This window comes from Rattus norvegicus, chromosome 8 (genome assembly GCF_021556685.1).
Source record: "Rattus norvegicus strain SHRSP/BbbUtx chromosome 8, alternate assembly SHRSP_T2T, whole genome shotgun sequence".
NCBI lineage: Eukaryota > Metazoa > Chordata > Mammalia > Rodentia > Muridae > Rattus > Rattus norvegicus.
The window spans coordinates 117,074,665-117,101,110 of NC_141541.1; the positions used below are offsets into that span (position 1 = coordinate 117,074,665).

General features: G+C 43.2%; 1 protein-coding gene across 23 annotated transcripts in view; it reads right to left on the minus strand.

Moving 5' to 3' along the window:
* The window catches only part of Arih2 (ariadne RBR E3 ubiquitin protein ligase 2), a 58,902-nt gene extending 33,047 nt beyond the window's left edge, over positions 1–25,855 (minus strand). For 7 of the 23 annotated variants that reach the window (XR_015626694.1, XR_015626698.1, XR_015626701.1 and 4 more), the window contains exons 1-3: positions 25,707–25,855; positions 21,234–21,297; positions 18,691–19,040 (exon numbers count right to left, since the gene is read on the minus strand). Coding sequence is in view for 4 of the 23 variants with exons in the window: in XM_087562385.1 (XP_087418511.1) it covers positions 18,691–18,942 (252 nt within the window). In the remaining 19 variants the exon portion in view is untranslated. 23 annotated transcript variants of the gene reach the window in all.
* Positions 25,856–26,446: the final 591 nt, after the last annotated feature.

The window sequence follows — 26,446 nt, forward strand, 5'->3', positions numbered from 1 at the left end:
TAAAAAACAAAAAGGCAAGTAAAGCAAAGTCCTTTAAATTCTATTAAGGTAGACCCCAAACTATGTCCATCCCCTCATCTTCTAGCACCTGTTTGAACAACTGCAAAGAGCTAAAACTGCAGCTCAGTTTCCCAGTGCTTGCTTAGTGTGCTAGAAACCCGGAGTTCAGTTTTCAGGAACAGAGCACCGGTGAAGGTGCTCAGAAGGCAGCACAGCGGCCTGCAATCCTCGCTCTTGGGAAATAGAGATGAGGGCTAAGAAATTCAGTGATGCCCTTGGCTGTGTAAGTTTGAGTGTAGCCTGTGTTATAAGATGTTCTGCCTAAAACAAACAGAACCATAAAAGACATTCGGGAAGGTGTCTACAGAAAACCTCTTACTTAGGCAGTCACTACAAAGCTGAATCTGCCCCCTTTTAACTCAAAAAGGTATTACTTTTTCCTTTTCCTTTCAAATGCTGGCCAAAACCTAAGGTTGACACTTTGAGCTTCCTTATTCTGCCTCTAAAGCCCTACCCACTCTGCCATATGGCTCATCTCTGGGATGCTTAAACCCAAGCAGCATGATTTTTCTGCTTTCTCTCCACGTTATCACAATAACAGTCTCTGGTCACACACTAATAGTCATCTCTTCTGAATCCTCTTGAGCCAGGCCCCACAGTTCTATTCACCCTCAGCACCACTGTCTTCCATGCCTCTACCAGGATGGCCCATTAAGCCCAGCTGAAATTTTCTAATAGATTTTAGTCCAAAGTCCTAAGGCATCTAGGCAAAACATGGTCAGGCATATCACAGTAATATACCCCAGCTCCTGGTGCCAAGTTCTGTCTTAGGGCTTTAGTGCTTTGAAGAGATGCTATGACCAAGGAAAGCATTTAATGGGGCTGTCTTACAGTTAAAGGGATTTACTTCATTGTAATCATGAGAGGACGCATGTCAGCAGACAGGCAGATAAGGTGCTGCAGGAGTAATTATCTGGATCTGAAGGCAGCAGGAAGAAAAGAGTAAGCCACTCAGGAGCCTGGCTTAAGCTTCTGAAACCTTAAAGCCTCCCTCCTCCCTGTGTCACTTCTTTCAAAAAGGCCAGATCTACTCCAACATGTCCTAATCCTTTCAAATAATGTTACTCCCTATTTAGCCTATTGGAGCTGTTTTCATTCACACCAGCAGAACCTGCTGAAGGCTAGGTTGACAGATGTGTAGCACCATGGCCACCTGCATTACTATAGTTTATCTGCTTTACAGTTCCATAAGATTCCTTTGCCATATCCTGTTCCTTATTTAATGGGATGAGATCTGACTCCTGTCTAAAGAAGCTTCTACTGGGGGTGGAGAGGTGATCAGCAGATAAAACCACTAGCTACTCTTCCAGAAGGCCTAGCTTGATTCCAGCACCTTCAATGGATAGCTCACAACACCTCTAACTCCAGCGTCAGGGGATCCAATGCTCTCTTCTGGCCTCTGTGGTCACCATGGTGGAAAGGCTTAACATTCAGACCAAATGCCTATACACACAAAATTAAAATATATTTTTAAAAAGTTTCTATTAGGGGGTTGGGGGTTTAGCTCAGTGGGTCGGCCCTGGGTTCGGTCCCCAGCTCCAAAAAAAAAAAAAAAAAGAAAAAGAAAAAGAAAAAGAAAAAGAAAAAGAAAAAAAAAGGTTTCTATTGGATCTTGCCAATATTCCAAAGTGTGGCACAAGTCTGTGCCACAACCCCTGGTTTTATGTGATGTGAGAGGGACTGAACCCAGAGCTTTGTGCATGCTAAGGCAAACATTCTCCCAACTGAGTTATATACAGAACATTTTCCTCCTCACGCTGTGTCAACAGTTACAGGAAAGATTTGGAGGCTAGATGTCACATGTCTAAATCTGAGGCAAAAGGATCACTTTGAAGAGTTGCCTCATTTTTAATTATGTGTATATGGTATGCATGTATGTACGTATGCATGTATGTATGTATAGGTGCATGTGCATGCAGGTTTTCATGAATCCCTCGGACCTTAGCTACAGGTAGTTGTGAGCTGTCCAATGAGGATGCTGAAAACTGAACGAGAGGTAGGGCTCTGAAGGTAGGTGTTCTATAGGAGTAGTACCAGCTAGTTCTTAACTGCTGAACTGTTTTTTTCAGCCCCCAACTTCAAAACGTAGGTATCATGTGTCATCTTCCCTCTTACTCCTAAAAAGGTCATAAGAACTCGCTTGTATCTTGACAAAGTAATAGGAAGTTACATTTAGACATCAAAAACATCACAGAAGGAGCTGGCAAGATGGTTCAGTGGCAGAAGGGTGCTTTCTCCTTGAATTTAATCCCCAGGCCCCACATAATAGAAGGAAAGAGGTCATTCTTTGTCCTGTGACCTCAACACCTGTGTCATGTATGTACACACAAACAAGTAATAAAAAAGGACTACAAGAAGTCTAAACCAACTTACAAGCACAATTGTGCAGCTCACAGCAACTCCCGCGCTGACTACGAAATCAGTCCATTCTGAATACTGACACCACCATATTTAGCAGTTGGTGCACGCAAGTGCTCCCTTTTCACTTCAGTAACCTAACCATCGACTAGAACATAAGGCCTGGGCCTCTGTGCTGGCTGGTTGTGTGTGTCAACTTGACACAAGCTGGAGTTATCACAGAGAAAGGAGCTTCCCTTGAGGAAACACCTCCATGAGACCCAGCTATAAGGCATTTTCTCAACTACTCATCAAGGGGGGAAGATTCAGCCCATTATGGGTGGTGCTTTCCCTGGGCTGGTGATCTTCGGTTTTATAAGAGAGCAAGCTGAGCAAGCCAAGGGGAAGCAAGACAGTAAGTAACATTCCTCCATGGCCTCTGCATCAGCTCCTGCTTCCTGACCTGCTTGAGTTCAGTCCCGACTTTCTTTGGTGATGAACAGCAATGTGGAAGTGTGAGCTGAATAAACTCTCTCCTCCCCAACTTGCTTCTTTTTTTCTTTTTCTTCTTTTTTCTTTTTTTTTGGAGCTGGGGACCGAACCCAGGGCCTTGCGCTCGTTAGGCAAGCGCTCTACCACTGAGCTAAATCCCCAACCCCCCCAACTTGCTTCTTGATCATGATGTTTGTGCAGGAATAGAAACCCTGACTAAGTCAGTCTTCCGCCTGAAGATTCTAATCAATTACAGCTGGATGAAGTTTAATGTTCCTATTGTCCAAACTAACTTTAGTATGCACCCTAATCTGAAATCCATAGTCTGTTACATCATCTCTGCTTAACATATCAATTGGCTTTACAGAAAAACAAACCTACTGGTTTACAAATAGTTACATACAAAAAAGTAACAACTTCTAGCATTTAGTATTCTCACTTTTTTTTTTTTTTGGACAGGGTCTTTCTAAAGAGTCCTTGATGTACTGAACTCACTATGCTGGCCTTAATCCCACAGAGGCCCGCCTCTCTCTGCCTCCTTAGTGCTGGGTGGAATTAAAGATATATACCACCACACCAGGTTAAGTTTTCAATTTGAGCACTTATCAACCCCAGTCTTCTTATTTGTTTGTTTGTTTGTTTTTAAGGCAAAACTAGTTTTGCATCTCAAATTTTTTTAAGATTTATTTATTTATTATATACACTGTAGCTGTCTTCAGACACACCATAAGAAGGCATCAGATCTCATTACAGATGGATGTGAGCCACCATGTGGTTGCTGGGAATTAAACTCAGGATCCCTGGAAGAGCAGTCAGTGCTCTTAACCACTGAGCCATCTCTCCAGCCCCTCACACTTGTTTTTAACTCTCACTATGTAACTTTGGCTGTACCGGAACACAGAGATCCAACTGCTCCTGCTTCAGGAATCTTGGGATTGAAAGCATTTTTATTAGAAATTTAAGTGTTAAAAAAAAAAAAAAGGCTCTCATGCCCAGTGGTGGTAATGCAACTCCTTTAATCCCAACACCCAGAAGGCAGAGGCAGGTGGATCTCTGAGCTCAAGATGAGCCAAGCTACACAGAAACTGTCTCAAGAACAAAGCAAAACTAGATCTCAGTGCTTTGAGAGATGGCCTCAGTGGCTAACACCACAGGCTGTTCTTCCTAAGACCCACCTGGAGGTTCACAGTAAACCCACAACAGAGGGGCCTCTATTGTTCTCCCTGGGCACCAGCACTGCACCAATGCACTAAAACTGAAATGAACCTAGATTTGCATCTCAAATTGTTCACAGTGTGGCTTGCAAAGTATTAATTTGCAAGAGTGAAGGAGCCTGGAACCAAGGAGAAATGAGCCGTGCTGTTTAGTTTATAACTGCGTGAATACAAGCTAGATTCACCTGAAAGGAGAGAACCTTACTGAGAAAATACCTCCATAAATTTAGGCTGTAGGCAGGCAAGACGTATGGCATTTTCTTAATTCTTCATTGACAAGGAAGGCCCAGCCTATTATGTGTAGAGATACCCTTGGGTTCAAAAAGTAAGAAAGCAGGCTGAGCAAGCCGTGAGGAACGATCGATCCCAGGAGCAAATCGGTCAGTAGCACTCTTCTCCTTGGCCTTGCATCAGCTCCTGCCTCCTGGTTCTTGCCTTGCCTTCCCTCAGTGGACTGTGATTCCCTCTCCAAGTTGCTTTTGGTCATGGTGTTTCATCACAGCAATAGTAACCCTATGACATAAATCTTTCCAGGTTAATGGGAGTAGGAACAATTATGACAGAGAAAGCAGGAAGCTGTTATGTTACAGGATTCTAATAAAAGGAAGCAAGGCTAAATAAGTATAGATTTGGGGAAAGCTGCAACGAGGCAACTGTCGCTGGTACTGGTGGCACAACAGTCCCAGCTACACAGAAAACTGAGGAGGGATGGACAACCTTAAACTCAAAAGCTAGTGGACTACAGAGTGAGTTCAAGGTCAGACTAGTCAGCTTTCATTGAGACCGAATCTCAGAAAATAAAGCTAGAGCCCAGGGGTAGAGAACTTTCTCTTATATGTGTGAGGCCCTACGCTCAATATCCAGCCTCAGATAGCAGCAAACACACTGGTAAATCCTAAAATATGCAATAAAAGAAATAAAGTAGAAACAGTGTGGGTGGGGGAAGGGACATAGAGAGAAGGGACTGGAGAAGATGGCTTGCTAGGTAAAGGTCTTACAGTGCAAATGTAAGGACATTAACTCAAATCCTCAGCACCCTTTGAAGGACAGGAAGGGGGCACATTGTCTGGAGCCCCAGTGCTGGAGGACAGAAAGACAGACAAGCAGTCCTGAGTGCTTGCTCATCAGTTCAGTGGTAACAAAGGGCTCAAAAGTTAAGGGAATTTGGGAGACACAGGAGGCCGTGATCTACATAGTGAATTCTAGGTCAGCTAGGGCTAGCTACATAACGAGACTGTGCTGAATAGTTTTATGTCAACTTGACCCAAGCTAAAGTCACCTGAAAGGAAGGAACCTCAATTAAGAAAATGTCTCCTTAAGATAGGCATATAAGGCATTCTGTTAATTTGTGACTGATGGGGGAGGGCCCAGCCCACTGTGGGTGGTACCATCCCTGGGCTGATTGATAGTCCTTCTCTAACAAAGTAGGTGGAGCAAGCCAGTAAGCAGCACCCTTCATGGCCTCAGGATCAGCTCCTGCCTTCAGACTCTTGCCTGTCTGATCAGGTTCCTTCCCTGGCTTCCTTCAATGATGTACTACAATGTGGAAACATAAGCCAGTAAATAAACCCTTTCATTCCCAACTTGCATTCTGGTCATGGCATTTCACTGTTGCAACAGAAACCCTAAGAGAGACCTAGTGAGATGCAATAGTAGAAGACATTACCTAATACCAGTCTTTGGCCTCTATGCACACACCCAGGAGCCTCATGCCTATAATCCTAACACTTAGGAAGCCGCTGCTATAGGACGACTGCCATGAAAAAAAAGACCAATTTAGGAGGAAAAAAAACTGGACAAGATAGTTCCACTGGTAAAGGCCCCTGCTACTAAGTCTAATGAGGTGAATTCATAGAGACCTGATTCTTACAAGTTGTCCACTGACTTCCATGAGCACCGTGCCCTGCCCCATGCATACTAAGTAAGTAAGTAAATAAATACATTTTTAAAAATGAAAGCAGGGGAGGGGAGGAGGGGAGAGAAAGGCATAAAGAAACTGCTAGCCGGGGTTGGGGATTTAGCTCAGTGGTAGAGCACTTGCCTAGAAAGCACAAGGCCCTGGGTTCCGTCCCCAGCTCCGAAAAAAAGAAAACAACAACAACAACAAAAAAAAAAAAACCAAAAAAAAAAAAAAACTGCTAGCCAATGCTTCTAGGTAGAGACATTTTGTTCCCAGCCAGCTCTGTTCTTTTCCAAACAAATTCTTATCCCATTTGTACTTCTCTACTAAGACTGGAAAACTCAGGGTTATCACTGTGAAAATGTGTGTTTATAAAAATTTATGATACTCCAAAGAAAAGAAACAAATTCCATGTTTTCATGCAGTTTAAGTAATGACTCTCGGAAGACACAGCTCAGAAGTGGCAGGAGCAGAGTCTTGCTTTTGATTCCCCACTTTGTTCACTCGTTCCTATTTCTTCCTCCTTTTGGATGGAAAACTCAAGTCTCCCAGTTTTTCTTAGATTAATAGAGACAAAGACAAAGGTGGGAACAAAGAGCTAATCAGAAACACAGGAACAAAAGCCAGAAGAAAATTAAGTAGTGTCTTTGGTAACAAAGATCACCAAATCCACTAAGTATTTTGTTAGATAATGGTGTTAACAGAAGCAGACCAAACAGCACAGCTGTAGACCAGAAGCACTGAGAACAACCCACTCTTCCCTCTGTCCTTTCCTGACCCCTACTGAAAATTCACTTGTTTTTACTTTTGTTTTAATGAGCTGAAGGAGAAGGTAGGAAGGGTTCTAGGTCAAAGTAAAAGAAACCAAAGTACACAACCTCCCTAATACCACATGCACGCCAGGGACTTCCTGGTAAGACCCCCCACAGAACCCCAACATGAACAATCCCGAGAATGCTTGTTTGTTTTGCTTTGGTTTGTTTTTTTGGAGACAAGGGTTTCTCTGTGTAACCCTTACTGCCCTGGATCTCTGTAGACCAGGCTGAGATCTGAGTGTAGGGATTAAAGGCTTGTGCCACCCCAGCCCATCTGGGAGGATGCATTTTTAAGGAACCAGTCACATGCAAACATGCTCACTGCTCCATTCTCACCCCACTGACGAGGAAACAATGTCTATTACAACACTTACGTGCCAAGCATTTTATGCCACAATCACATTTAATGGTGTGAATGAGGCATTACACACTGAAGCTTAGCAGTTTTGAGGGACTTGACTAGGCTCACATTATATTAAATGCCAAAAGAACCCAATCCTGGGGCTGGGGATTTAGCTCAGTGGTACAGCGCTTACCTAGGAAGTGCAAGGCCCTGGGTTCGGTCCCCAGCTCCGAAAAAAAGAACCAAAAAAAAAAAAAAAAAAAAAAAAGAACCCAATCCTATGACTCGTCATCCGGGCTGTGGACAAAGCCTAAGAGACATAGACTATATCCATAAAGATGCTCAAAGTAATACACCAGTCTCTTAAAAACTAACACACAAGCCCTCACGCAAATGTCCACGGGGAAAGTTGAAGCAGATTATAGTTCAAGAACAAGATAACAGGCTTCACGGGAACAGAGTAGCTGTAAGGGCAGAGTTGAAATATGTGTGCTAAGAAAGAAAAGAATGCCCTGACACGCTGCATGTGTGCAGCCATTCCTAGAGTGAAATGCCCACAGGGTTTCATCTGCTCCGCTCACAGCTACTCTGGCAGAGTCCCCGACACAGCAGGCACTAAATACTTCAGTAAAGTAATATATATGCACAAGAATATAAAGTAATATATATATGGGGGAATAACAAGTTAAGAAACTTACACAATCACACACGAATACCCTAAAAGTAAGATTTTGTATTCAAACAAGTTCAAGATCAGAATATGAAATTTCATTTTTGTTCACACAGCTTAGAGTTTCTAAGGCTGTTAGGCTAATGCAGGAAGCTACCTCACAATGGGATGGGGAGGAGAGCTTCTTTTCTGAAGGGTGATGAACACAGTGGTCTGTGATGCCAAGTACACAACAATTACAATACCCTTTCTAAGGTGTCAAGAAGGTAATAATTTTCAACCAGTTTAGGTAAATCCCAGTGTTGTTTTTCACATTTCTTTTTTTTTTTGGAGCTGGGGACCGAACCCAGGGCCTTGCACTTGCTAGGCAAGCGCTCTACCACTGAGCTAAATCCCCAACCCCACATTTCTAATCTCCCTTTAAAAATAAATATATTAGGGGGCTGGAGAGATGGCTCGGTGGTTAAGAGCACCTGACTACTCTTCCAGAGGTCCTAAGTTCAATTCCCAGCAACCACATGGTGGCTCACAACCATCTGTAAAGAGATTCGATGCCCTCTTCTGGTGTATCTGAAGACAGCTACAGTGTACTTATATATAATAAATGAATAAATCTTAAAAAAAAATATATTAGTAAAACACACGATTTCCAGCTTAAAGCCATACAAATACATCAGCATGCTGGCCGTCTATCTGAAACACAGAATTTATTCCAGTATGTACTAAAACACAAGCATTAAAAGAAACCTGGTATCAAGTCACAGCAGAATTCAGAAGGCTCTCTGTAGAAACATTTGGTATTACCAGGCTCAATCTGAAAACATTCCCCATGAGCAACAACAAGAAAAATGGAAGAAATGAGTATGTAGATAACAGAAATATAATGGTCTTAAAACTCAACTCTACCAGAATTTTAAAAAAGTCAACTTAGTAAGTCTTCAGATATTACACATGTATCTGATGCCACCTAAGAAAAACTAAATTATTTTGTGTTAAAGAATATTAACCAATAGGACTGACAAAAGTATAGAAGAACCAGGTTATTTTTAACACAACAGTATAAATACTTCTGCATATAAAGTCAGAAGCACCAAAAACTCACCATTTACCCGCAAACAGGAGGGAAAAGTGGAAGAGTGTAACATATTTGCCTATATTCTCAATACCAAAAACTAGACTTTAAAGTAACTTCAAGCAAGAGGGTGAGGGAATCTAGGAAACACTTTGCCAGCTCTGCTGCCTTCAATAACCCATGAAGAACTCTAAATACTCTAGTAACTAGCTTGATTCTCCTCCCAAGGCCTGACAAGTGAGCAATACACTTCCCTGACACTCAAGCCCTGAAGCTTTCAAAGTTCATTCCTTCACCCCAGTAACAAGAACACTTCACAACAGCCCACCGTTCTCCCTGCATATCATACATTCTCAAGCTTGCACAGAAGGCAATCTTCTTCCCTCCATTCTCACTGCAGTGGGGTCTGAATGTCTTCTACCTCATTTAAAAAAATTTTATGGGGTTGGGGATTTAGCTCAGTGGTAGAGCGCTTGACTAGGAAGCGGAAGGCCCTGGGTTCGGTCCCCAGCTCCGAAAAATAGAACCAAAAAAAAAAAAATTTTTATTACATTCACTTAATCATTTAGTTTGTACATATGTGTTCATTTTTGTGAGTACAGTTCTTCCCAGGGGGTTCTGGGGAAATAAACCTCAGACCATCTGACTTGGCACTAAGCACCTTTACCTACTGAGTCATCTTACTAATTCCTTTCTGCCTCACTTTTAAGGCTCTCCTGCCTCAGTACTAAATCCACATAGTACACCATGGTTCCTGGTTCCTGGACTAAGACTAGACAATGTAAAGTAGACCATTTCTCTTCCCCCTACAGCAGGTGGATGGGCCCTGAATATCTGCTTCTCTGATCATACCTTGAACACGATGCTAAGAGGAGAACACAAAGGAGAGGAGGTGTATTTTGCAATTCACCATCATCATCCATCATATCCCTGACTGGGCCTGTTTCTGGCTAGGCCAAGGTTGAGCATCTTTTCCTGAACAAACTTAGCAAATATTTCAAGCGTCTCATGAACAGCCTGTATGGTGTTACACAGCTCTATTTTCAGCATTCAGGAAAGAAGCAGAGAATCAGGAAATCTGAGATACATAGCAAATCTGAGTCTGTACTATATGAGATCCTGTCTCAAACAAAGGAAGGTAGGGGTGCTGGGAAGATGGCTGGGCCCTAGAAAGTACTTAGTAATCAATCATGAGGACCAGAGTTCAGATCCCAGCACATCTGTCAGGCAGCTCACTAGCTCTCTACCCTTAGTGGGTACCTGTACACACATGCATACAATACTCACATAAGCATACACAGACACGAACATGAAAAGCTTTTAAAGAGTCTCATAGAACAGTTAAGTACTAAATGACAAAATTCTTGACTAATAAAAAGCTATCATAAGGCTAGAGACATGGCTCCACAGATAAAAGCATTATCTGCTCTTCCAGGATCTGGGTTCAGTTCCCAGTACCCATGTCAAGTCACAACTGTAACTCCAATTTCATGGTATCCAATGCTGTCTTCCGGTCTTGGAGGGCACCAGACAAACACCTACTGCAGACATACACCACTCCACCCATCCACCCATCCACCCATCCATCCACCCATCCATCCACCCATCCATCCACCCATCCATCCACCCATCCACCCATCCACCCATCCATCCACCCATCCATCCACCCATCCATCCACCCATCCATCCATTCATAACCCGATACGGATTCTGGGAGTCAAACTAAGATCCTCCAGAAGAACAACAGTATTTTATTATATTATACACGTATATCATATCATATCGTATCATATCATATATGTGGCTCACAACCGTCTGTAATGGGATTTAATGCCTGCCTTCTTCTGGTGTGTCTGAAGACAGAGACAGTGTACTCACACACATACAATAAATCTTTAAAAAGGAGGGCATCAGATCTCATTACAGATGATTGCGAGCCACCATGTGGTTGCTGGGAAATGAATTCAGGACCCCTGAAAGAGCAGTCAGTGCTCTTAACCACTGAGCCATCTCTCCAGCCCCAAATAAATCAATCTTGAAAATAAATAAATAAATAAATAAAGCCAGGTGCAGTAGAAAGACTTGAAATCCTAGCCCCAGGAAGGCAGAAATAAGTAGATCCTGGGGCTCACTGGCCAGCCAGTCTAGCCTACTTGGTGAACCCCATACCAATCTGAGACACTGTCTTAATAAATGCAGTGTTCAGCACCTGAGGAAAACCTAAGGTTGGCTTCTGGCCTCTACATGCACACATTTCATGTACATGCACGAACGCACACACGCACACACCAATACAGCTACAGTTCTATAAAGTGATTGCCTGGGGTTGGGGATTTAGCTCAGTGGTAGAGCACTTGCCTAGCAAGTGCAAGGCCCTGGGTTCAGTCCCCAGGTCCAAAAAAAAAGAATTAAAAAAAAAAAAAAAAAGTGATTGCCTTGCAGGCTTGAGGACTTAAAATTTGATCCTTAGAGCCAAGTAAAAGTTGCATACTTAAAATCATTGTGCTGAAACAGAGACAGAAGGATCCCTTTAGCTAGCCAGCTAGCCAGTCTAACAGAATCAAGAAACCCATATTTACTGAGTACCTGCCTCAAATAATTAACAGTGGCTGAACATGATGACACACACCTTTAATCTCAGCACTCAGAAGGCAGAGGTAGGGAGACTCTGAGTTTCTGTACAGTCAGGTGTATGCAGAGACCCTGTCTCAACCAACCAACCAACCAACCAGAAAGAAAAGGAGGTGGTGGCCTGTGAGACTGCTCAATAGGTGCGATCACTTGTTGATAAACCTCATGACCTGAGTGTAATCCCAGGGACCCTACAGGAGAAACAAACTCCTCCCATAATGTCTTCTTTCACATGAGTGCTGTGGAATGTGCATGCACATATGCTCACATACAAACACATGTAATTTTTTTTTCTTTTCTTTTTTTTCGGAGCAGGGGACCAAACCCAGGGCCTTGTGCTTGCTAGGCAAGCGCTCTACCACTGAGCTAAATCCCCAACCCCGTAATTTTTAAAAATTAAAAATAAGCAGCTAGAGAGATGGCTTTTTTTTTTGGGGGGGGGGGTTCTTTTTTTTCGGAGCTGGGGACCGAACCCAGGGCCTTGCGCTTCCTAGGCAAGCGCTCTACCATGAGCTAAATCCCCAACCCCGAGAGATGGCTCTTAATCAGAGTACCAGCTGTTTTTCAGTGCTTCTCTGCACCAGTATGGACAGGCATCTGTAACTCTAGTTCCAGGGGAGGCAGCACCCTCTTCTGGCTGCTGTGAGCACCTGGGGCCTTACAAGTAGTACACAGACATACATGCTGGCAAAACACCCATATACTTTTTTTTTCTAGACAGGGTTTCTGTGTACCCCTGGCTGTCCTGGAACTCACTCCGTAGTCCAGGCTGGTGTAGAACTCTCAGATCCACCTGCCTCTGCCTCCTGAGTGCTAGGATTAAAGGTGTTCACTGCCACATGGATTAAAAAAAATTAGAAATTTAAATTATGAGGTTGAGAGTCAGTAAGAAGGTTCAGTGGGTAAATATGCTTGCCACTAAGACTGATGACCTGAGGTCAGCTCCCAGAACTGGTGAAAGGAAATCAGGTTATCCCTGATCTGCACACGCATACCATGGTACCTGAAAACCTCCCCCAGATCAGTAACTGCAAAATAAGGAGGAAAATGATTGAGGATGCCACCTCACAACCTAAAGCCCACACACACGTCCACATGAACGCAGGTACTTCCACCCCCGTGTGCATTCACGCGCACACCACCACACTCACAAGAGACAGGGAAAAAGCGATTTTTGCTGTGAAGTGACAAGAGTCCCAGGGCTCACTGGCCAGCTAGTCTAGCCTACTTGTCAAGGTCCAGACCAAGCAGGAAACCTGTCTCAAAACAAAAATGGATCTGAGAAACAACATCCAAGCTGTCCTCCTGCCTCTTAATTTGTACACACAGAGGTACAGTCGCAGGAACATACACTCACAGGTAAAAGATATAGTAGCAAAAGTAATTTTCCTTTTTGGTTTTTTTTTTTTTTTTTTTGAGACAAGTTCTCTCCCTTGTTTAGCTCTAACTACACTAGAGTCTCACAGACCAGGCTGACCTCAAACTCAGAGGTCAGCTTGCTCTTGAGCCCAGAGCAATCTTCCTTTAAGTATTATTACATGATCACTAAAAAATACTTATGCATACAAGATGTTCTCCCTTCCATTTTTACAATGTAGAGTTCAGTCTCATCCCCCACAACAACCTCTAGTGTTTGACTGTCTATATTGTCATTTAGGAACAAACATTTTCTTTGTTCTCTCCATTCTTAGCTCTTGATTAGGTTTTCATGGCGTCTTATTTTTTTGCAGCACAAGGTACAGAACCCAGATCCCTGTGGATGGTAGCCAAGAGCTCTAACATTGAATTTTATCCACCCCCTTTTTTTAAAACACAAGGTCTCACTATGTAGACTGGCTGGCCTTAAACTTGATTTTCTTTATAATTGACTTTCAATTTGCCAACACAACCAGTTTCACCTTCTACTTCTTTGTTTTAATGTGAGTACTGCTGCTGTCTCCAGATACACCAGTAGAGGGCATCAGATCCCATTACAGATGGTTGTGAGTCACAATGTGGTTGTTGGGAATTGGAACTCAGGACCTCTAGAAGAACAGGCAGTGCTCTTAACTACTGAGCCTTCTCTCCAGTCCTGCCTTCCACTCTTATAAGTTATCTTACTATTAGACTTCTGTCAGAAGATATATAAAGTTACACTCTAACATCAGAACCCTGCTATAACTAAAAGCTCAGTATCCCAAAGACTTCAAATTCTAGGTTGGTGATTTGACTCACTGGATAAAGGCACTGGCCTTTCAGTCTGAGGGTCTAGTTTGATCTCTGTGACCCACATGGTAGGAGATCACTGACTTCCCCTAAAGTCCTTTATCTCTACAGGTACTGACCCCATGGCATGCACACACACAAGAAAATAAGTGTAATTTTTTGAAATAGGTCTCACTATGCAGACCTGGATGAATTAGAAATCACTTTGTATACCTGACTGGCCTAGAACACACAAAGATTGGCCTGCCTCTCTGCCTCCCGAGAAGCATCTATCACCATGCCTGACCATGCAATTTAAAAAAGATCTCAAATCCCAGAATATTTAAAACATTTTTTAAACCTTAGTCTTTAACAAAGCTCGTCTTTTGTTTCTGTTGTCTTTTTTAAAATTGCAGCTCATCTTAACAAGTAAAGCAGATATTTAGTTTTTGTTCACAGAAAACTGTTCATTTTAAATTATACATCTAAGGTTTTCTACGAACCAAGCAGTATCTAAATCACAGAAACAGGTATATGTCCCAATATGTCCCAGAAGAGTGCAGACAATGGTGAGGACACTGGTCATGGTCGTGGTGAGGACATGGGCACCACACCCAGCCAGCACCTCTTCCTTATCCTTTGCTCCCTCCCTCTGCACTACTGTAAACACTGTTTTGCTTGTTTTCTATTTTAAAAGACAGGGTCTCATGCGTCCCAAGGTGGCCTGCAACTAAGTAGTCACCTCCACCCCTCACAAGTGCTGCGAGCGCAGGTAATACCAAACCGTCTTTATTGCGACCTCTCGCCAACCTCTTACCTTGTTCTAAAACCACCTGATTCTTTTTTTACGATTTGCTTCAAGACAGAAGTCTGTGTAGCTTGGTTGTCCTGGAACTCACTGTAGACCAGGTTGGCCTCATGAACTCAGAGAATCCCCCCTTTCTCTGTTGCCCTTGTTCTAGGATTAACAACATAAGCCATCACAGCAATTTATTAATTTTTATTTTATTTTGTGTGCATTGTTATTTTACCAGTATGTATGTCTGTGTGACAGTATCAGATCCCTTAGAACTGGAATTACAGTTGTGATCGACCATTTGGGTGTTGAGAATTGAACCCCAGGTCCTCTGGAAGAGCAGTCAGTGTTCTTACCTACTCAGCTACCTCTCCAGCCCTGCTAGAATCACTTGAAACAGTGCCTCTATAGACATGACAGGTGAGCCTCAACCTCTCTTGCACAGAACCAGGAAGAAGAAAAAAAGAAGACACTAACATGCTTGTTGGGGAACTGTAGAAGAGAATAATGAAAATGTGTCTACCAACAGCTATGCTTTGGTGACTCATTCTCCTCTCACTTCCTCCTTAACCTTTGTAGTCTGTTTCAACTCTCCATCTCTTCATTCTCAATTCTGTTCCTTGCTCTTTCTTGTTCCTTCTTTTCTTGGTCATAAAGGCAGAACAATTCTTTCCCTGATAATTTCGGAGGTTACACAGCAAAGACTAGAAAATCCAACTCCCACAAAAAAAGCAGCAACCACTGCTCAACAAGCCAGAAAACCCACAAGTATTCAAGAAACTATCTAGTAGCTACTGTGACTGCAATATTCTGACTGCAAGCATGGCCACGACCTGGCAATCAAAAGTTTAAGAGGGAGCTGGAGAGATGGCTCAGTGGTTAAGAGCACTGACTGCTCTTCCAGAGGTCCTGAGTTCAATTCCCAGCGACCACATGGTGGCTCACAACCATCTATAATGGGATCCGATGCCCTCTCCTGGTGTCTGAATATAGGTACAGTGTGCTCATATATATAAAATAAATCTTTTTTTAAAAAGTGTAAGAGATGATACCCAAATGCACAAAAGAATCAAAACATAAAGCTGTTAGAAGGCTGAAGTACATCATCCAACACACACGCGTGCACGAACACACGAACACACAAACACACACACACACACACACACACACACACACACACACACACACGGGGGGGGGGGAGTATGCTGGGGGGGTTCGGGAGGAAGGAAAGCTGGAGTAGTAGGAAATACCTCTAATCTCCCATCTCAGAGACAGACAAGAGGATTTGGAGGGCAAAGCCTGGCTGAATTTCATAGCAACTCTGTCTCAAAACAAAAACAAACAAAACACCCAGGCAGCTTCAAGGCCAGCCTAGTCTACATATCAAATTCCACAGAGACCCTATTTCAAAAAACAAAAAACCAAAACTATTAAAGAAAAAAAAAAAAAGACAAGAGAAAGATAAATGGGAAGGGAGGGGAGAGATGGCTCAGTGGTTAAGAGCACCCCACTACTCTTCCAGAGGTCCTGAGTTCCATTCCCAGCAACTACATGGTGGCTCACAACCATCTGTAAAGAGATCCGATGCTCTCTTCTGGTGTATCTGAAGACTGCTACAGTGTACTTATATATAATAAATGAATAAACCTAAAAAAAAAAAAAAAAAGGAAGGGAGGATGTTAAGAGCTGGACAGCTGCTCAGTGGGTGGTTAAGAGCTTTCAGTGTTCTTGCAGAGGATCCAAGCTCAGTGCCCAGGACTCATGTGGGACGGCTAACAACCACCTGTAACTCCATCTCCAACACCTCTGGCCTCAGCCACCTGCAGTCACATGAATATACCACTCACACGCACGCACGCACACACGCACACATCAGTCATCTTTAAAAAATAAACCCAGTGGTGGTGGCACATGCTTTTAATTTGGCCCTTGGGAGACAAAGGCAGGAGGATGTCTTTGAGTTTGAGGATAGCCTAGTTTACAGGGCAAGTTCCAGGACATCCAGGGCTAAACAGGGAAACTGTCTTAAAAAAAGAAATTAGAAAAGGAAGTGTCAGGTTTGTGGATTGATACTAGATAGTTTCTTTGACGAGGGTTAGGAAGCTCCCATTTATGCGAAGGACTTTTAAGTCCTTTTCAAACTCTCCAAATTCTCAAGTTTCCAAACTGTGCCGACGTTGGTGAGTGGCTCAAACACCAATCCTACCCATGTTGGTTTGGTTTTTTTTTTTTTTTTTTCCTTTTCCGGAGCTGGGGACCGAACCCAGGGCCTTGCACTTGCTAGGCAAGCGCTCTACCACTGAGCTAAATCCCCAACCCCCCCATATTGTTTTTAACATTTGTGGTGTGTGTGTACGCGCACATAAAACATATATATATGTAAACTATAACACAATGAGTTTGTTATATATAACTATTTTGCTATGTTCCTTTTGAAAGTGACATATGGTCAGCCCTCTGCAAGCCTTCCCTTGACATTATTATTACCTTTTCTGTTCTCAGGCTCACTATTATCCTGGACTATTGCTTGTGCTTTTCACTGAGTGACTCTCCTTGAGAGCCCCCAGGGCACTGGTTGAGACCACACTTGTGGCCAAACAATATACAGGCATGTGGGGTTTGACAGGATTTTTTTTGTGATAGGGTCTCACTTTGTAACCTTGGTTGGCCTTGAACTCAGAAACAACTGCTTGGGGTGTGTACACCCAACTTTGTAGGACTTTTGATGACCAGGGAAATGCTGGTCGGGACTGTATATATCCCATGCTGGCTTCAGACCAAGTATGTAGAGTTTAGGGTAATAATGAACTGATCCTCCCTCTACCTCCCAAGTGCTGGAATTAAAGGCCTGCAGGACCATGCACAGGCCCATAAGACTTTTAGGCTGGTACCAGACATTATACACAACAATCTTTTCTAGAAATTCATACATGATACACATTGGTATTTCCATTTAAATAACTATAAAAAGATTTGGTTGGCATGTCTTGTTTTCTTTGGTTCGTTGGTTTTTTTTTTTTTTTTTCTTTTTTCTTTTTTTTCGGAGCTGGGGACCGAACCCAGGGCCTTGCGCTTCCTAGGTAAGGGCTCTACCACTGAGCTAAATCCCCAGCCCCCGTTGGTATTTTTTAAGACAGTCTTGTATAGACAGCATCAGCCAGCTTTGAGCACACTGTAAACCTGGGACCTTGAATTTATTGTGATCTTTCTCCTGCCACCTCTCCAGTGCAGGATTACAGACGTGCCAATCATTCCTTCCGACCTGCAGTTTGGCATTATTTGGGGTGGAGGAGCCAGTACAACACAATACACTTGGAAACAGAGGACAGCTCTCCTTCCACCTTTCTCTGGGCTCCAGAGAGTGACCTGAGGTGATCAGGCTGTGTTCAAGGCCAGGGCCTCTACCTGCTGAGCCCCACTGACCTTCAGTGCAGTCCAGTAAAACCAACAAGGTAATTCATGACTCGAAGTCAACAAAGCTCTCTCATCTTCTCTCTTATCTATCTTAAAGATAAATGTTCTCTCATTTTCAGATTTTGGTGAACTTCTTTCAAAGAAAGCATGCTGAAAAAATGTCTAAACATTTAAAAACATGCTAGGATCCAAAAGGCAATAACCGGCCTGAGACATTAAGATTCAAAAAGGATGTGGGTCGAAGTGATAAACAAAACAAAGCCCCAACACCTCTTTTAGAACAACCGAGTCAGTCACTTTTTAAATTTTTATACTGATTCCCCCAATTATAAGCTCTGAGAACTGTTTTTATGAAAACTTTCAAAATAGTTAAGCACCAGTACACCTGAAATCAGTGAGCTCTCAGCCGGAGGCACTGATCCAAGGGCAAAGCAGGGGCTCTGGATATTTTTACCAACATTTTATCAAATAGTTGTAGAAAAGACAGTGGTTCAGATATACATCATCTCGTCAAGATTCATAGACCTTCCTTCTGAACTGGGCAATATATACTTCTGATCTTAAATTTATTCTATACCTTTTTACCCTGAACACGGTTGTATTTTAAAACAAGTAAATGTGACAAAATATCCAAATGATGTGATACACATAAGCTTTGGGTTTCAAGCTACAAGACCATTCAATCAGTATGTAAGAGTGATTAACAAGAGATTTTCTTCAATTCACCTGAGAGGTTACATTTGAACTGGCAGCACTACTCACCTTTAAGGCAGAGGCTAAGCTGGTCATATGCTCATGGAGGGCGCCCTCAGACTCCTTATAGGTCAAGCAAGTGAATTGATACTCTTCGGGATCAAAAGCATCAGCCCCCTGCTGCTCCACATCACTGGCTACTCCCACATAGTAGTCCTCTATGTCCCCAGGGTCCTCTTCCTCTTCTTCCTCTTCCTCACAGTTTGGGTCATAGTCCTCTTCATTGCTGTCAGACCCTTGGCTGTTCATGTCCACGGACATCTTAACATCCAGTCAAGTAGCAGATCAGGAAAGCAGTTGCTTTTTCTCCTCCTCCCCCCAACTTTTATCGTTTTCTCAAATGCATTAGTGTTTTTTGTCTTCTAAGAGAGAGGAAAAAAAGTATTACTATCTCTCTATGAACAATTAAAGAAATCATTCAACAATCAAAATAACAAAGCCCTAGCCCTGTTCCCACTATAGCCTATCTTAATTCTTTTATTCCCCCAAGCCAGCTCTCGGTGTAGCTCTGGCTGAACTCTCCTGCCTCTGCCTCTAAGCACTGAATTTAAGACAGGCACCACCCACCCAGCTGCCTCTCTCAATTCTAGTTTCATTCAGAACCCCTAGCTCCTCCCTGGACTATGCTTATCAAGGGAAATCCTTTCACCAAGAGGCAGAAATGATAAACAAAAAGGCCAGCATTAAAATGCAAGAATATCTTCCCCATGGCAAGGACTCCACAGATGGCGAAGACTGCTCACCAGGTAAAAGCACTTACTGCCTCCAAGCCTGAAATTCATTCAAATCTGGTCCCAAAAGGGTAGGAGATAAAGGGGTTGGGGATTTAGTTCAGTGGTAGAGCGCTTGCCTAGGAAGTGCAAGGCCCTGGGTTCGGTCCCCAGCTCCGAAAAAAAGAACCAAAAAAAAGAGTAGGAGATAAAAAAGTGACTCAAGTTGTTCCCTGACTTCTACACAAGAAGCACTCACATACAGCCATATACAATAAATAAACAAATGTGTTTTTCAAAGGACTCCAAAATTCCAATGGATTTGTCCCTTTTCCCCCAGAGTCCTTCAGGGGGGAAATTTTTTCTTCACAGTTAGCTGTACAAGTTGAAGGTAACCCTAAAGCTGTAGCTATGGCGGGACTGAAGCAATGACTCAGTAGTTAAGAGCACAGGTTATTCTCCCAAAAGACCATGGTTCAATTCCTAGCACCTACATGGCAGCTCACATCTGCCTATAACTCCAGTTCTAGGAAATCCAACACCCTCACAGACACATATGCAGTCAAATACTAATGCACATAAAATAAAAATAAACATCGTGCATACCTTTAATCCTAGCTAGCATTAGGGAGGCAGAGGCAAGTGTATCTGAGTTTGAGGCCAGCTGGATATACGGAGTGAGTTCCAGAAAGCAAGGGCTACACAGAGAAACCTGCCTCTACAAAACAATAAATAAATAATAAAGAGTACAGGAAAATATATACTGAACACATAGCCAGTCTGCAGGAATATAAAACCCTTTACTTTTATTTTTTGAGATAGGGTCTCATTCTGCAGAACAGGCTGGCCTTAAATTCTGAGATCTGCCTACTTCTGCCTCTCAAAGTCTGGGATTAAACTCTGGGTGTATACCACCATAACCAGCTCCCACCTTGCTTTTTTTTTTGGTTCTTTTTTTCGGAGCTGGGGACTGAACTCAGGGCCTTGCGCTTCCTAGGCAAGCGCTCTACCACTGAGCTAAATCCCCAACCCCACCACCTTGCTTTTTAATTACACTTGTTTGTTTATTTAGGAAGCCTTTCTTCTCTCTCTGTGCACGTGTGTGTGTGTGTGTGTGTGTGTGTGTGTGTGTGTGTGTGTGTTCACATGCGCAGAAAGCATGAAGTCAGAAGACAACTTGTAAATTTGCTTCTTGCTCCTTCTACCACGTTGGTCCCAAGTGTGGAGGACTCCAACTTGGGTCATTAAGTCTGCTATCGTGCTAGCCTTCCATTTTATTTTTGGTTTGTTCTGTTCTGCTTTGAGACAGGGTCTGATTATATAAAGCCCAGGCTGGCCTAAAACTCACTATATACACCAGGCTGGCCTCTGAACTCTAAGAAATCTGCCTGCCTCTGATACCTAAGTACTGAGATTTTAAAGGCATACACCACCACGCCTGGCTCACCATTTCACTGAACTCACTAACTGGCTACACAAGCTGGCCAGCAGACCTAGAGAGCTGGGCTACACGTACACCCACCACAGCCAGCCTTTCATGGGGTGCTGGGATTAGAATTTACATCCTCAAGTTTTTGTGGCAAGCACTTTACTGACTAAACAAGATTATCTGATCTGTGATCTAGTGTGGTTAAATTGTATTTGTCTTCTTTAAGAGAAAGTTAACCTTGGGCTGAACGATGGTTGGGCGGGTAAGGATGCCTGTCGTCAAACCTAACAACCTGAGTTCAATCACTGAATCCACATGGTCAGGAGAGAACCAACCAAAGCTGTACTGACTTCCACATGCAATACACATACGAGTACATTAACAGAACACAATTAAGGAAATGTTTAAATCACCTGTAATGTTTAAAGCTCTTTCCTGCAGATATCACCCAAATTGTCTGTGTCATAGGATTTCCATCTGAAATGAAAAGAGAGAATATTCATGGTTTTTTTTTTTTTGGTTTTTTTTTTCCTTTAAATTCTTTTTTTCGGACCTGGGGACCGAACCCAGGGCCTTGCGCTTGCTAGGCAAGTGCTCTACCACTGAGCTAAATCCCCAACCCATATTCATATTTTTTAACTGATATCCTGCTTTCTCAAGTTTATTGTTTCTGTTTCTTTTGAAATAGGGTCTCTGGGGCTGGAGAGATGGCTCAGTGGTTAAGAGCACTGACTGCTCTTCCAGAGGTCCTGAGTTTAATTCCCAGCCACCACATGCTGGCTCACAACCATCTATAATGCACATCCGATGCCCTCTTCTGGTGAGTCTGAAGACAGTGACAGTGTTCTCACATACATACAATAAATAAATCTTTAAAAAAAAAAAAAAAATAGGGTCTCGCCATATGACTATCTTGGAACTCTACTACAGACCAAGCTGACCTTGAACCTACAGAGAACCACCTGCCTCTGCTTCTCAAGCACTGAAATTAGCTCACGTGTGCTGTTGCACCAGTTGTTTTGTCTCCTTCATTTATGCATTTAATGCACTGTGGGTTCAGGCCACCGTGAGTGGAAGTCAGAGAACAGTTGGTGTAAGGTTGTTCTCTCCTTCAACTATTTGAATTCCAGGGATTTAAAGAAGGTCTTCCGGCTAGAGATGGATAGGCGGTTAGGAGCACTGACTGCTTTTCCAGAGGTCCCAGCAAAAAATGGTGGCTCACAACCATCTGTAATGGGATCGATGCCCTCTTCTGGTGTGTCTGAAGATAGCTACAGTGTATTCACATACATAAAATAAATAAGTCTAAAATAAAAAATAAAGGTCTTCAAGGTTGGCAGCAAGTGCTTTTACCTGCTGTGTTCTCTCACAAGCCTGCTTTTTGGTGACAGGATCTTACTATGCATCCTAAGTCTATGGGGATGTATTACTACACCCAGTTTGCAAACTAAATCCAGCATCTCACACAGAGCTAACTAGGTAAGCACTTTACCCTCTCAAGCCCTCCACCCTCCAACCCAGATCCATGCTCTCTAAGTAGTTCTGGCTGACCTGGGACTGTGTAGACCAAGCTGGCCTCAAACTCACAAAATCAGACTGCCTTTGACTCAAGAGTGCAGGGATTAAAGATCTGCACCACATGCCCACCCTGTGTTACTTTTTGAGACAAGGTCTGATTAAGTTGACTAACCAAGCCTAAAACACACTGCAATGTCAGGTATTAGTGCTTCCTTTCCACCTTGTTTGGTTTGTTTTACCAATGCATAAAACAGACTAGTTGGCCTAAGACCTGCCAAGGGCTCTCCTGTCTCCACCTCCCAAAGTTGAGTAGGAATACTGGAATTACACACTTCAATGCCTAGGTTTACATGATGGCACATGCCTGTAATCCTAGAACATGTGAGGTGGAAGAATGATCAAGATCATCAAAATGTCTCAACTTTACAGTAAAAATGTACCTAATTAGGCAACGGTAATATCCATCTCCAATTTTATTCTGTGACCATGAACATAAGCTACTCCTGGAACGTGGTCAACGAATGGAACTGTGTGAGATTCTGAGTGCTTCTTATGACCTCAGTTTCTTAGAATGGGTTCTCCTGCTCCTCCCAAGTGCAGCTAAACAGTTTACTCATTATTGTTGTTACTCGATTAAATGTGTAAACTATCCACACTGGTTAGCAGTCTTGTGATCTTATACAGCTTGAACTCATGAGAACTTTACTCATATGGTTTCTCTTCACCCTCAGAGTATAAATTATTCAGAGTATAAATGCTCTGAATAAAGTTGCTATTTAATGAGATTTTTGTCTCCTTCATTTAACAGGTCCCACAGACTAGAATGGTAAATATGCTACCATGCCCAGTCACCTCATATTCCAGAAGCCACCTGGTTTTTCTAGAAACATGCACCCTACTATCCAAGACTTGGAAAATACTACATTTTTTTCTTTTTATATCCACTGCTCTTTTCTTTAGGATTTTTTGGGCAACCAGAGCTTATAACTGACGAAGAATACTTCAATTATAGACAAGAAAATACAAATTAATTAAAAAATCAGTCTAAACAAGTACCATGGAAAACTATTTCCCAAATAATGGAATGGCCAGATGTGGAGCACCTGGGAGGCAGAATTAGGTGATTTGAGTTTGAAGCCAGCCTGATCTACAGAGCTAGTTCTCAGACAGCCAGGGCTACAGAGGGGAAAGAAAAAAATGGATGGGGGAGGGCTTACAATGACCAGCTAGGAGGTACAAACTTACACCTTTAATTCCAGAATTTGGGAAGTCAAAGACTGGTAAATCAAGTGAGTTGCATGGTGAGATCCTGTCTCAAACAGAGGCTTACAGATGAAGCTGGAAATTATAATGGCTAAGTAAGTATCTTGCCTAGGCTCATACAAAGCCAACTGGCAGAGGCAGCTCAGAAATCCATTCTAAGGAGATTCTAGCCATCACTCTCCAGGAGCCTGATTTAAAGCTGCGGAAATCTGACTAACAAAAGAACATACCCTTTCAAATTCTGATTTCTCCTTAGGATCTGTCCACAATATGGCTAACAGCTTTTCACCAACCAAATAGTCAAGTCATGGAAATCCAGGTTCTCGAAAAGAAATGACTCTTTCATATACTTCCTGGTGGTCTACATCCAGATCTAAATAAAGCTTTTCTAAAATAAAAATTTTAAAAACACATTTTTGATACAAGGTCTCACTATGAAGACTAGGCTGTCTGTCCTCAAACTCACAGATTTCCTGAATGCTGAGGCTAAAGGTGAATGAAACATTAGGCTCTGTTAGAGCTTCCTGAAGGAATGCTGGCCTCGCTGAGCTTGGTGGCACATCCTGGGTTCCCCAATTTAGGAGTTTTCAGGAGGATCAAAAATGGGAGTCTAGGGCTGGAGAGATGGCTCAGAGCACTGACTGCTCTTCCAGAGGTCCTGGAGTTCAAATCCCAGCAACCACATGGTGGCTCACAACCATCTGTAATGAGATCTGATGCCTTCTTCTGGTGTGTCGGAAGACAGCTACAGTGTACTTATATATAATAAAATAAATCTTTTTTTAAAAAAAAAGTGGGAGACTAGCCTGGGCTACACTGCAAGCTGTTGCCTAAAAATACAAGCACACAAGAAAACTGAGTCCTGACCTTGTTCAAAGGGTCAGTGTGTTATTTTCTTAATGTCAGAAAGTATTCAAGACGTTAAATATGACTATATCTCACAGAGGAATGGTACAGAATTAGTACTTTTTCCAAGAGTCAAAGTCATCTTCAGAACACCTGCCACTCCCTATGAGCTAGCTTCCAAGACTCGGCCACATACAAAGCGATGATGATTCTTGGTCTAAGGTTGACAAGAACACAAAAATGTGGCTAGTCTAACAGATCTTTAACTCCAGTTGTAACACTTGGCCCTCAGTGGTCATTTATTAACTACATTTTCGAAGAAAACCTCTTGGCTGAAAAATATGAATCAGCAACCTGTTTAAAAACTCAGCAGCGTCCTCAGCATGGTGGTGTAAGCCTTTAATTCCACCACTTGAGAGAGGCAGAAGCAGGGTGAGTTCGAGGTCAGTCTAGTCTCCATAGTGAGTTCCTTGACAGCCAGGACTACGAAGTCTAAAAACAGCAAACTTGACACTGCATCTGTCCTAATAACGGCACGTAGCCACCAATTACATGGGGTTATCTAAAGTTAGCTTACTTCAAAAAGTAAGTAAAGTTTAGTTTCTCAGATATACTAACTACATGTCAACACTAAACAGCCATACTGAACAGGAAAGGTCTAGAACGTTTTCGTCGCGACATAAAGTTCTATGAGACAGAGTAACTAACAGAACTAAGGCGAGCTCGTCCGAGAACACTACCGCCTCTCTTGAGGCTAGACCAGTGGCGTCGGGCGTGACCGCACGTCTCTCCGCTGCACCCTGTTCCTCAGGAGATCCGCGCGGACACAGAACCCACGCGCAGGGAGGACCTTTCACAGGACGGGCGTTAACAAACAGTGCACCAGGCGCTGCAAAAGCTCCCAAACACGATATAAATCAGGAGCCTCCAAGGTGGTGCGTTTTCCTGGAGCGCCCAGAGGGGCAGGCCCAAGTGCACCGGCGCCGGCGGGCCAGAGGCGCTGGCCTCCGACCTCTCGGTGAGCTAAAGAGGCAACGAGGAAGAGAAACCCAGGAAAGACACCAGGCGCCCCACGGCGCCGGCTGTTGCCTCCGGGAGTGTCTCTAGGACAGCGGGGAACATCGGGACCTGGGACGCCCCGGCCTCGAAGGCGGCGGCGAAGGCGGAGCCCCGACCGCGCCGGAGAGGCGCGCGGGGATCCCCCCCCCCCCGAGGCCAGTCAAGAGTAAACAAGGCCTCGACTCACGCCGCGCACTTACCGGGAGCCGCGACCTCGCGGCCGCAGAGCTCAGGCCGGCCAGGCCAGGTCAAGCCGGACCAAAAGAATCTGACTGAGGCGAAGCGGCAGCGGAGGCGGCCGGCGGACGCGGGTCAGGCCCGCGCTGCTTCCTCTGGCAGAGCCGTCCCCGCAGCTCCGGAAGTGTTCTGCGCAGCGCGTCACTTCCGGTAGGGGTCGGCCTGCGGTCGTCGGTGAAGCTAACAGGCTTCTGACAAATGCGTAGACTGAGGGATTGATTCCTCGCGGTCCTAGGTTGAGATCTACCGGGCCAAACTACTGAGCGTTCGCTTTTGAAGGAATTTATAGACATTTGTTTCCTGCTTTAGCCTACCAGCGTCTTTGAGATATATATATATATTATATATGTAAAATATATATGTTTTATATATATACTATATATAATATATAATATGTTATATATATACTATATATAATATATAATATGTTATATATATTGTTATATATGTTAGATATTATATATGTAATATATATTTTAGATTTTCTTAACATTTATTTTGTGTGTACCACAGCTTGTGTGTAGAAGTCAGGACAATTTTCAGGGGTCAGTTTTCTCCTTCCACCATGTGGGTTTCAAGGATCAAACACTTGTCAAGCTTGTCAGTAAGCACTTTTTACCCACTGAGCCATCTATTAAATTGAGATATTTTTAACTTTTCTTTCCCTGTCTCCTCACTTCACAGCATGAGAAGACATTCTGAC